The 13177-nt window shown below is 38.3% G+C and overlaps 1 protein-coding gene across 2 annotated transcripts in view; it reads left to right on the top strand.

Annotated features, from left to right (window-relative positions):
• The first annotated feature begins 1915 nt into the window (after positions 1–1915).
• The window catches only part of EDNRA (endothelin receptor type A), a 33416-nt gene continuing 22154 nt past the window's right edge, over positions 1916–13177 (top strand). Inside the window, exons 1-2 of one of the 2 annotated variants that reach the window (XM_072861522.1) lie at positions 1916–2084; positions 5028–5504. In XM_072861522.1, the coding sequence (XP_072717623.1) occupies positions 5103–5504 (402 nt within the window). In that variant the 5' untranslated portion in view covers positions 1916–2084; positions 5028–5102. Of the gene's footprint in view, positions 2208–5027; positions 5505–13177 lie in introns of both variants that reach the window. The other variant, XM_072861521.1, reaches the window with a different exon arrangement.

Genomic DNA, 13177 nt, shown 5'->3' with positions numbered 1-13177 from the left:
ATAATAATAACAAAGAACACAGAACTGAGCAATTCCGTAATTTCTAATAATTAATACTACTTATGTGGGTTGGCAATAATAGAAGCATTCACAATGGTAATAAAGAGCTCTCTTTTTTCATATTTTGAAATAGATCTTTAGTAGAATTAGTAAATTCGGTTATTTCATTTAATAGTAGATATAGTTATGCATGGCAGTGTCTGAATATATGATGTAAACCTTCCAAATTAATGGAATTAGGAACTGGAAGGACAAATGTGTGTTTGAATGAGATCAGAAATATAAATTTCTTTTTTTTTAACAACTCTAGTTGTTTAGACATAAAGGTCAAACGATCCTAGGAAAGGAATAGGGTGTTAAGAATGTTTAGAGAACTTATAAGAGATTTAAGAATTGCATTCGATAAAGCACTCCATAAAGTGTGCGTGATCTTTAAGTATACCCTTTCTAGCTCTTCAATAGTTTTTCCAACAAGTTATCACACAGATGATTCTTGACAAAGCAAATCATTAATACTACACATCTACGACCAAACTGTAAAGAATTTAAAATAACTTTTACTAATATACAGCAATTTAGTGGCTTATCAGCATTTATTCAACTTCAGGGCAACTTGAGATTTTGAATGAAACTTCTCTACCTGATTTACAAACAGTAGGCTTCTTGTGATTCCCAGCTTGAACACTTATGTTCCTTCAAAGATCTTGTGTTTTGACACATCATTTAACTGAGATGACTTTCTAGAAGAAATAAAGTATTGCCATTCCAGTTGATCCAGATGCTGGTTTTTCCTGTTCAAGATTTATCAGATTATTTAAAACAATGTCTACAGAAATATTCTTTTAACTATGCAAAAAGTTCAAAACAATTTCTTACATGATTTAGTGCCAGATATTCTAATTCTGCAGGCCGCTAGCATCACATTTTCTATTGTTCTTTTCTGTCTGTTTTTCTTCTTTTAGGACCACGTATTTTTGTATCCTATTTAGGAAGACTGCCTTTTTGTATTCAAAAGAAGCCCATATATGTTTAGAAAATAATTTCTGTGGTACAGCCAGATGGAAACTTGCCATGAAATGAGGCTCCTGAAATGATTCAACAAGGGACTCAAAATTTCTTGAACTTGCTAGCATGAAGGGATTTTGAAACTGTTTCCGCTACAAGCTGCTCTCTCCAATACATTGCTCTTTTTTCATCATGAGAAAAGATTCTTAGCTATAAGAGAACTTCCCACTTTTTCTGAGCAAGTTTTGTACCACTACCTTGACAGAAGAACAGTACAGGAAACATAGGAATGCCAGAAAATGCTGCACTTCTATTATCTTTGTAAATGCATTTTTGGTCTTGAAAACGAAGAGGTATTAGCAAGGTGTGTCCTGGATGGACCAGAGAAATTTTCACCCAGGAACAGTCTCTGTTTACAGATCCAGCATTTTTGAAACTCTTACACATCAAGTTTTACTGACTGTCTTGGAAACATATAATCCTGGCCAAATTCGGGGAAAATGCAAAGCAAAAGCTGTATATTTCATCACGAGATTTTTTTCCCTGCTTTGCTCACGGCTCCTATGTCATCTGGTTCGATCAGGTACACAACCTTTCTGAGAACCCTGTGTGCTGTTAGCAGGCAGCTACAGTAGTGGATTCCCAAGGCTGTTGCTTGGAGGAGTCCAGCAAAGTAGCTCAGCTCAATTTCAGCGAGGAAACAGTTAAAGAGCTCAGTGTTCCCCTGTGCCCGGGAGGCAGCCTTTGTGTTTAACATTGGCAGGGGCTCAGTTTGGGCTGGAGGTTTGTTTTAATTGGGGGAGGGGGCAGAAAAGAGGGGACGCTCTGTCTTCTTCAGTCTGTCTTTCTTTCACGGATTTAGCGGAGGTGGAGATTTTCAATCCCACCCAGTCAGACGCAGGCAGGATGATCTGGTAAGACTATCCCAGGAAAAGCCACTCAGAGGAAATTCGCAGCAGCAGCAGCCACAGCATGAGCCTGAGCGTGAGCCGGAGCCGGAGCCGGAGCCCGAGCCGGAGCCGGAGCCGGAGCCGGAGCCGGAGCCGGAGCCTGAGCCGGGCGGGGGACGCACGCCGGGGGTGAGTGCGCGGTCTCCTGCTGGCGGAGCCGGGCGGGAGCCGCTGCCCGCTCCCGGGGAGAGCCCGGCCCAGCGCCGCGGGACACTTTCAGCACCTCTCGATAACGCTCCAGATAATGATTAGGTGACGATGGTGCGCCTCGGTGTGCGGGTGTGTGCGTGTGAGTGAGCGTGGGAGAGGGAGAGAGGCAACGGGAGACAGGCACAGGGCGGCTTGGGGTAACTTGTGAATAAAGTTTAGCAATACACAGATCTTGTCCGATGCTCTATATTGGCTGCAGGGGAGGTAGCACTGGTTTGCCCAAGGGCACGTTGGAATTATCTTTTGGTAGTGGTACAAGCGGAGAATGTTTTCTTTTGTGTTAGAGGAAGAAATAGAAGGCGAGTATCCCAACAGCAAAGAGCGCTCGCTGCCTGGGCTGGAGCGGGAGACAACCAGGGGAAATTCGTCTTGTCGGCAGTCCTTCTTTCAGCGCTTTCCTGCCCTGCTTACGTTTATTTGCTCCTGTTTACATCTCCGCTGCCTTTTGGGCAGATTAATCCCTGTTAAGGTTTTAGCTCGTCCTTAATACTTTGAACAGTTCCATTTCCAATAGTATGGTCTCTTGTGGATCTCGGCACAGGAATTTTTCCGGCTTGATACCCCAGGCAAGTTAGAGGAGTTTTGTTCCCTGCATCTGCGGCTACTTCTGCAGTGCTAGGAGCACAGGCACAGCACATGCATGTGGCCTCCGGATTAACACAACACCCTCACACACTCCAGGTATTCAGGTTACATGTGAAGGAGAATACTAGATGACGTTATTACGAAAAGTTATTACGGATGCTAGTATGTTACTTACATGAGGCAGTTTGCATGTTGTGTTCTGTAACAATAGAAATACTTTGAAAATACGCACAGAGGAATGAAGGATTGTCAGGAATGCCTAAGAAAATATCCTTAGAAGTTATTATATTAAAAAATTTCTAGCTTTGCTTCTTATGGAAAAGTTTCTTCCGGGAGAGGGAAGAGATGGCAATTGGCAATTTTGTTCCTAGCTTTGCGTGCTGGCTGCATGATTGCCATGCTACCACCATGTTCATATGATATATATATCAAATTTTCACAAGAAAACATCATTAAATAAGGAGGATACTAATATATCCACCATAGGGCTGTGGTTTCTGTTCATAGCTGTATCACATTTAGTTGGGCAAGTATGAACTTGGGAAAGTAATTTAAATCATTAGTGATTCAGTTTTTCCATTTGTAAATTGGGGAACCATAGTCATAGTAAATAATGAAAGTATTAATAGTTGCCTGAAAAGAGTTACAGACAAATATGCCCGTTGTTTCTAATATGATTTAGAAACCTAAAGTGAAAGCACTTTCTTCATGCACACTGTTGCTAACTGCCCTGAGATACCATTGTAACGGCCATTTAATAAAGAAGGATTTACTGTTTATATTAAAACTTTAAAATCGAGTGCATAGGAACTCACAGTTGGTCAGATCCTCATCTCAAATACACCAATATAAAGGACTGTAAATGTGGATCCGTGGTCCGTGAGGGATAGCACTCTACATGCCAGACAGGAATACTCAGGTTAACATCGCATTTGCTGCTCTACATAGGTACACACAAACTTCTACAGACCACACACAACAGAAGAGGGTAATAGTAGTAAATATTTATACTGTGGCTGCGTCCAGAAGTCCTATCAGTAAATTGTCTCCCACATTCTTTCTCTGGTAAATTTCTTGCTATAAACTCTGACTTAATAGCCCCGTGGGGAATGAAATTAGGATTCATTTATTTAAAAGGATCCTCCCAAACCCTTCATGTGAGTCCCTAGAAATTAGAAAGTTATAAATACTTTACTTTCTACTCTTCTTTTGGCAACTCTTCAGCACTTTGCCTTATTTTGCAGATACGAGCCATGTAAAAAAATCTTTATCTTAAATTAAACTGAGGCTTCAAGGAAATGGACTTGAGTGGCCTCCTTGGTTTCACTGGAGATGTAGTATCTATACCCTCTGTGGCAGAGAGCCAGCTCTGGTGGTTACACATAGGCAGTCATACTTGGTGGTTACACATAGGCAGTCTGCAGCATACTGCAACAGAATGCTATGATGCTTGCTTTCCTATCTGGAAATGTTGCTTAGAATAGCAAACCAAGTATTTTTTTATCTTTAAAAGAGCTTAAATTTTTATAATTAGCTTCGCCATGGCTAAGTACTGAACATGAGTTGCAATGACATTCAGGAACCAAACAACACATAAAGTTTCACGGGCTTTTCCTGGCCAGAGGTCTACCCTGAGACCATGAAAGTCTTCCTCCTAATATTTAGGGACTTTGGATCTGGTCCAAAATTTGATTTGATTACATGTATTTTCAGTCTTCATTTGAAATCCATGTAATTATAAAGTCAGAGAAAAATAATATAAAGCGTCATTGTCGCAATATATCAAAAATACTCCGAAAATTAACAAATTTACTACCTTTAATTATTAGTGCAGTGCTGTTACCTTACTTTTTCAAAGAAAAAATAATAACTTTTTATTTTAGCTAAAATATCATTCAGCAGTCTTCAAGGCCTCTCTTTGCTGGTACACTTTTCTTGCAAGACTATATTTTAATACAGAACTTCATCCACCATAGTTTTTCCATTCATATACAAATTCTGTCTCAAACGAAAAGGGTTTTGCAGGATCTCATTTGTATAAGCTATCAATTACTTAGGGCATTTTTTGTGTTTGCCTTTTGTCAGGCAGTTAATGTGGGTAATCTAGATTTCAGAGTAGCACAGTGATTATAAACAGGTGTTTATACATATGTGCTGCAGAGACTGTACATTCAAATACCCTTCCTAAGTGAGAAACAGGGTGTGTTAGTCTACCTGTTGTATTGATTCTGTGTTTCTTTCTTCTTTTTTGTTTTTGCTTATTGTTTCTCTCTGCAGGTGAAGAAGTGCGAAGTATCTCACTGAAATACTGAAAAACCCGTCTCACTGAATTTGCTCTTTTGGGACTTCGGGATGGAAGCCTTGTGTTTAAGAGTTTCCTTGCTGCTGCTGGTTCCAGGATTTGTCCTCAGTGACAGCTCTGACAGATATGCTGCCAATCAGAGTGACTTGGGAAACTACCTTTCCACCTTCTCAGGGATCGAATCCAGCATACTCCTCACCACCAGACAGCCCCTGGTGTCCAACCAAACTGTCAAATGCTCCCAGCAGACTAAGATTGCTGAAACTTTTAAATACATTAACACGGTGGTATCTTGTGCTATTTTCATCGTTGGAATGGTTGGGAATGCAACTCTGCTGAGGATCATTTACCAGAACAAGTGTATGAGGAATGGCCCGAATGCACTGATAGCCAGCCTGGCACTAGGAGACCTTATCTATATTGTCATTGATATTCCTATCATTGTGTACAAGGTAAGATGCAACAATACATTCTAATTGCAGTTTCCTTACAAGTACACTGTCTGTTCTCTACGGTTACTTCTTTGTCTAAGTAGTGCTCTTTTGTCAATGCATAGTCCACTTAAGAAAAAATACAACTCCTTTTTGTTCTACAACAAAAACTTTGCTCTCAGGTCTCACCTCCATAAAGAAAAAGTGTATCTCCTTTTAAAGATAATGTAGCTCTTAGCTCTGAACCAAAGCATGGCCTTGGGCATTTCACAGGGACTCTTATATAGTTATTATAGCTCCTATAGCTAGCAAAAGAATTTATGAGGGAAGACTTGTTATAAACTGTTCTCCTCCTTGACGGACATACAGCATTGGACTAGTTGCTATTTTTGGAATATCCTATCCTTACTTTATGTTTTTACAGAATATACTCTCTGTGATCTGCCGGTTTCATGTTATGACTTTGCAGAGAGAGATTATGTCAGTTAAGTCGAGCGTTAAGGTTTTAGTTTAATATTCATTAATAGCAGATTCTCAACATTATTCCACAGTTAGTACAATCAATTATATCACAGAACATTTTTGAAGTATTAAATTTCATCTGGATTTGTCAAAGTATAAAAAGAAATTATTTAATCTGGTATAAAGTTATCCTGTCCCTTTTTTTAAATTTTCCATTTTAATTAAACAAAACCATAAAGCAGTGCTTTTTCTGATGCAATATTTGTTTACTAACGTAACTTGCATGATTCCAGGACAGGCTTGAATGAACAGAACTGAGTCCTTTTTTAATATATCTCACTGATGTTAACTTATCTTAGAAAATCATCAAAGGATTTCCTAAGCTTCCATCTGTACCTTTGCAGATTGTATACAGGTGCATAGCTGATAGGATATTATAATTTTTCTTTCTTCTCTCAGTAAAAACTTAAGGTGTTTCTCTTAGCAAATAAAACACTAAGTAATATAATGAAAAAAACCCCATTCCTCACAATTTTGGCCCTTAAAGATTCTAGAAACTTAACTTTTATTTACATGTGTTTCAAACAAAACATTTTAATGAGTAACTTTACAATAACTAGTGTCCTGTGGTTTCAAACTGGATTTTAAAATTAAAGAAACAGTGAACTGAAAAGACATATTTTGTATCTATATAACTATTGACATCATACCTATTGACCTGCATTATAGCATAGGTATTGATAGGACAAGATCATAAAAATTTGAATTCATTAATGGATTAAAAATACGTATATGTGCATACATTACATTTGTACAGAGGCATACTATCTATGGTAAAATGCAGTACCTGGTCCTGATCTTCCAGCAGTATAAATTACAGATAAGTCTTTTAACTTTATCTGGTTTTAATAGAATACGAATTTGAAACTAGGATAAAGACTGTTAATAATAATGCATGTGATTTCATGGAAATTCTAGTTTCCACTTTTCCATATTCCACCTGGAAAATTAAATAATCAATTTGTTGATAAGATAGCAGATCTCTGTAGAGTATTTTGGAGTAACAAGTTGATGAGAAAGATTAGCCTCTGCCTGATTTGAGATTCACCTGTCTTCTACAGCTGTGTGGATGCCTAATGGGACATGGGATTGGGGTTCTGCATGTTTTCATTATTCTTGGCGAACTGGACTCATAGCCTGGACTGCATCTCCCATGATGCATTACAGTTTCCTCCCTGGTAAATTATCCTGACGTATTAATGGATAATTGCTAAGGCAGTATTCTTACTTCTCGTGGTATTTCTGGTAAATTTTAAGGCAAAATGGCATGTGTTTTTTTCAGAGCTGAGTTTGGGAAAGAACAGGTATTTTTATTACACATTTTTTTCTAACCTTTCAAGAGCTCTGCTGCTTCTTCACAAAGAGGAATGGAAATCTGGAATTAATTTTGCCTTTCAGAGTTGCCTTTTGATAGTTAAAACTAACAATATTTTTTACATTCCCTTTATTACTTTGCAATACATTTTCCCTATTAATTTTCTGACACTTCTTTGGCATTCTATAGGTTGCTTGCCTTGCTGAGCCTTTATGATGAGCTGAACTGTGGTCCTGAATATCTCTGTACAAATGAAATTACCTTAGCCTATATGAAAATTTATTTCTGTACTGCAGAGAAGTATTCGATAAATAAAGGCTGTGAATGAAACTGCAGCCCCTTGACATCAATGTATGTCAATTCCCACATGTAAGAAGGCAGAATTAAAATTGCATTTGCAAGCATAATTCTAGCTTTTAGTAATTTTTTGAGTGCTTGAACCTCCAAAATAAAGTACTTACTTAAAAATTACCATATACAACCAGCTTGTTGTATAAGGTTAGCTGCACATATTCTGATACAGGGAAGCATTTATAGCATTTGTAAGGGAGCTCTAGTACTTCTGATAAGAAATTCTATTATTATTTATAGTCCATTTTTCAGATAAACCATTCAGTAATATGTCTGCTTACGTTAGGAGTTGATTTTAATGTTTGTTAAATGGCATTCCTGTTTGTATCACTAGGGATCCTAAAATCTGTGGCACTATTTAGCTCCTCTTGTTGAGTGACAGTATGAAGGGTGGCCACTGGAAATATCACAATTTGAAAGTGGAAGTGATAGTCTTTTAAGGAAAAAATGAAAGTCGTTTTATTTTTGTTTTAAAGTTTAAATTTTGAAGTATTTTACACACTCAGTTCTGAACTTTATTTTAAAGATTCTTTTAGCTTCAGAGTCAGCCTTATGTTGAACCATGTATTAGTATCCTATATAAAAAAATTGTGTCAAACACTTAATACCTTATAGGTCAGATCTTCATTTTTAGGAGGACAAAACAGCTATGAAATCAGAATTAGAGTAAACAAGCATTCATCTGCATATTAAAATAACCAACAGTACACTATTAAGATGGCCACATCATATAGAACAAAATGTATAATACTATGTAATTGTAATGTAATATCAGAAATAGGTATAATCACTTTCCTGAAACATAAGGTAGCCTTAACTATTTTGAAACTACTTTCAAAAGAGAAGTAGGTAATGTTACTGATATTCAAATCCATTTTACAAATCCTTAGAAAGAAGCAGCTATTAGATTATAGTAATTACAAATGTAAGGTCCTGGGAGAATTGAGTCCATCTTTCTGTTATGCATTTACACATTTAACAAAGATGTGATGCTGGGGAAAAAAAAAAGAAGTTATGTAATTTATGTCAGCTAAAGACATGATCACGGGTGTTTGATGTTTTTATCCTTTCTTCATGGTACAGTAGGCTCAAAAATTCCCCCTTACTTTCTCCAATTACTGTAATTATATAGTGGATTCCATTTAGCAATTTGTTAAATGGATTGAGATGTGAGTAATATTCACTAGCCTCCTTTGAAGATATTCTGGAGGTATTAAAGCTCCATTACCCTTAATTACCGCTAGTATATCCACTTGTAGTATCAATTCAATACTAAAAATTGTAACAAACTGAGTTTTACAGGAAGGGTTCCAGTTATATATCCAGCCTTAATAGACCAAACTAAGACAATTTCATTTTCAGTCACATCTTTATAGCACCTGGACCCAGTTTCCTCTTTACTCAAAACATACCCATCTCAGACATTCAAGATGTCAAAGCCTAAAGCCTCCAAATCAGTAAGAATTACTTCTTTGCAGTGAAAAGAAGATTGGGAAATACAGCTTTTATGTTTTATGCTGCTGTAGAGGTAGGGTTTAGGCACTGAAGAAGAGACAGGTTTCATACCTCCTTTTCTAATATCAGGTGGCGTGGCACATAGCTGAAAGCTGCTGCATCACCTGCATCACCCATCACCGCCATGTGTATTTGTGTAGCAAATAAGCTAAGTTTGGACGCAGTGCATGAAAACTTCTTCAGAGGACTGCTTTCCATAAAGAAACTAGACATTTTTCTAAGGCTATAGATAGGCAGCAGCAGCAGAATATCCATAGCACCACTATTGCCTTGGCTGCGCTAAAGCTCTGGAAAGCCCTTACGGCTGCTGCTGCTGCTGACAGTGGTTAAAGTTTAGCAGAGCAACAGCAAGACCAACAGGTGTTCTCCACAGAAAAAGCTGTCCATAGCTCTTCCCTGAGCTCATAGAGCTAGAAACGCTCTAGGCCAAGGCTCTCACTTTTGGAATGGCAAAATTCAGTTTAAACTGTGTTATTAGGAAGTCCTGAGCTGTCTCTGCTTCCATTTTTATACAATTTAGAGAAAAATGTTTAAATGAGTTCTGTTTATTGAAAACTGACCTACATGGATTGATGTAAATTATATTGCCTTATATATTACTATGCTTAACTCCTTAAACCATTAGTTTATAAAGAAGTAGATTAAGCAAATTAGCCAGCTTTTAACCTGTTTCTTTAAAGGTGAATAACAAACATTTTCCTAATTATTTTATTAGTATAAAGTGAAAGACATCTACCCAGAAAACAAGCGAGAGTGTCCACTGCTCAAACAGCTCAAGAAGATGTTTTATTTAATAAACTCTTTTTTGTTAGTAAATTGGTATTCATCCTTACCTTAGTTGCAACAGCGTCTAAATCTGAGTAGTCCACCTAGAACATCATGAGTCTAAATATAAAAGGTAGCTGACAGTAAGCAAAGATCTTCAGCCATTTTGTCTTCGGTAAGGGAAGACTTAGCTGAGGCATTTCATGGAAGTTTTTCAACATCAGAGCAAATGCATAAGTGTTGGACCAATCCCTTCTTAATCACAAATTATTTGGCATATCTGATTACCTTTACTGACAGAATTAATACTATACATAAGCAGGGGTGATAATTAAACACATTGGGACTGATCCTATAGGCTAATAGAGCAAGTGACATCCATAGTAGTTATAGTTTTGTGCCAAAGGAGTATAAGGCCAAGCCCACAGTACACATAAAGTAAAGTGTACTTAGAAAAGAAACCCCTTTTAAAAGCAAAATTTGTCATGTGCAGCGTATATTTCTCAATGAAGTACCAACACCATCAGGAAATTCTGAGGCCACCAGCTTAACAACTGCATTCTGGCTTTCACTGAATTCTTATCAGTGATCCCAAGAAGCAACACGTTGGTAGCCCAGTGTGATGCAGAAAGCCATATAACTTGCTCAGAGCATGACCAATTATTTTGGTGTATGTCTCCATACACCCAAATGTATGATCACTCCATGCGGTGATCATACATAAAAGAAATCTAGAGGTAGCACAGGAATTGATCACTGAGTCCTGAAGGCAGAAGTTACCCAAAATGAAACAGGGAAGGGAAGTCCATCAGGAATCTGTTCTCTCCATCTACTACACCCTCCTAGCAGAAAGTGTTTAATGTGCATACCAAGGTCAGAGTTAAGGAAGAGATTTTATATTCTAGGTCTTAGTTCAAGATCCACTCTGCCTTTAACTAATGGCTGTACTTTGGGAGGGTGGGATATATGTTCCCTTCAATGCACAGGCAGCTCCTCCCTCCCTCATCTTCAATTTCAACTCTCATGCCTGCCTTGCTGTTCTGTGGATTTGTAATACCGTACAGTACCTAGAGACTCTAGGTTTAACAGAATATTTTAGTATGTTCACTCTCTTTATTTTTCAATCAGCTGAACTCTACAGATAACAATTGTTTTGATTGTGCATATCCAGGGTTTACCAGTTCTGCAGTAATTTCTTAGCAATCCTGTCACTCTTGTTAGCAACACACAAAAGACAACATGGCTGGAAGAATTTAAAAAGCAATATTTTGCCCAGGGATTGAAAAAATTATTTTCAACAAATCACCATGCACATAAGCACACCTTGCAGCTCATTTCCCTGAAGAAGAGCAGCACAGCGTGAGAAACAGTCTACCTAAAAGGATGGGAAGTTAGCCAACACCACAAAACAACAAAAAAGAAACTAATCCTAATTTGTAAACAGCAAAAATACCACAGGGGAGATGTCTAAAGTTGTTAGGAATGCTTTACTGCTAAGTAGATTTTCGTAATATATAAACATTTTAACAAGAATGTAAAACTTGGGATTTATTTTTTACCAGTTAGTTGAGACAGAATATTCTGCTTCAAAACCAGGGCATTTGTTTTCTTACCTTTCATGATCTCTTGAAGTATAATCTATTTTCTCTTGTGGAAAAGCTATACATTCCTTTCCGTAGCTGCCTAAGCAGGAGAAAAAGACTGTACGCATTCAGGAAATGGCATGAGACCCTCTGCTACCTCCACCTTTACTCAGCTAGGCAAAGATGAGCAAAATAGCAGAAAAAGCTGTGGTAGGGCAATTCAGAGGAAAAAATGTCTTTGATGGTTCTCATGCATCCCCACATAACCTTTCTTCCTTCCAGAAAAAAACACAGTCTTTTATCCACCCAAAGTGGAAAAAAGATGGTTCTTGGTTGTAGCAAAATTAGGAATGTATTTCCTGCAAAGAACAGTTGAAGAGATTCAGTGTGCCTTCTCTACCATGGCAGTATCGTGAATCTAAGTATAAGGAAAAAACCAAGTGATACCAAAGTTAGCAGAAGCCCGAGCTATCATGTCACCATGATATACTCAATATTAGTCTTGTGCTCTGCATTATAAAGGTTAGCCTTGCTCTTTGTTTTCCTCTACTTTTCCTCTATCCACTGCCCTTCTGAAAGTTGAGGCTTTTCACTCCAGCAGCGGGAAGGGAAGGAATACCTAGAGACAGGTTGTGTTCTCTCTCCTTTACTCTTACAGCTCTCCCTCTTTCCAGCAAAGTGGTAGAGCACAGCTGAGTTACATATGTGGGATGACCAACAGTCTGTGGGTCCCAAGCAAGAAATGGATGAGGATTGTCCTGCAATGCAATTGTCTGTCGGATATATGGGTTGTAGGAAGAAGAGAAAGGCTTGAGAACATGCAGTGAATTCTTGTCCTGTGAAGTTCCATGGGGACAGAAGGGTCCCAGTTGAGTCACTGAATCAAAATACCACAAGCAGGAGACTCAATCCACCCTTCTTCCTAAATAACCAGTCTTACAGATCAGAGACAGGAGGAACACTTCAGTCAGAATCATCATCTTTTGTCACTTAATGCAGTCAGCTCAGTGGTATAGACCTTGGACACTTCTGTGTTCAGCCAGATTTCACCAGGATTCCAACCAAAACACCAGGTACCATATTTGGCCCATGCCTTGAAGCAGACAAGGGCATACATAACTGTAGAACACTATTTAAGAGAGAGCTTTACCAAGACAGCTCAATGTCTCCTAGAGGAAACTAGCCTTAAAAAACAAATGAAAAAACCCCCAAATGTGCTGATCTGACAAAAACAGAGGAATTTCTCTTGTCTTTCATTCTGGGCTATGTTGCAAGGAAAGGAAATCACCCTGGAATACACTGGTTTTGTAACTCCTACTCCACAGTTAGGAGATGCCGGTCACTTATACAACTAGACATTATCTATACAAACAGAAATCTGCTGGTTTGGTCCCTTTCTCCATTACTGCACAAGTGTAACAGAAGTGAGGGAATAAAGAAGGTATTTCTATTTGTCCTGCTGAAGACAGAGCAGAAACTCTGCCAGGGTTGTGCCAGAGTTCATACTGTGCCATCAGTATCATTGAACACTCAAACACCATGAAACCTAGGAGAGTATCCTGCATGGGGGCGGCATGAGGGGCAAGCACTATCCATATGAAACACAGCTCAGTTTCTGGGAAACAGAGCTTGTGTGCCAGCAC

This window comes from Ciconia boyciana, chromosome 5, assembly GCF_034638445.1.
Source record: "Ciconia boyciana chromosome 5, ASM3463844v1, whole genome shotgun sequence".
NCBI classification, from domain to species: domain Eukaryota; kingdom Metazoa; phylum Chordata; class Aves; order Ciconiiformes; family Ciconiidae; genus Ciconia; species Ciconia boyciana.
This window is presented reverse-complemented; position numbering and strand designations above follow the sequence as displayed.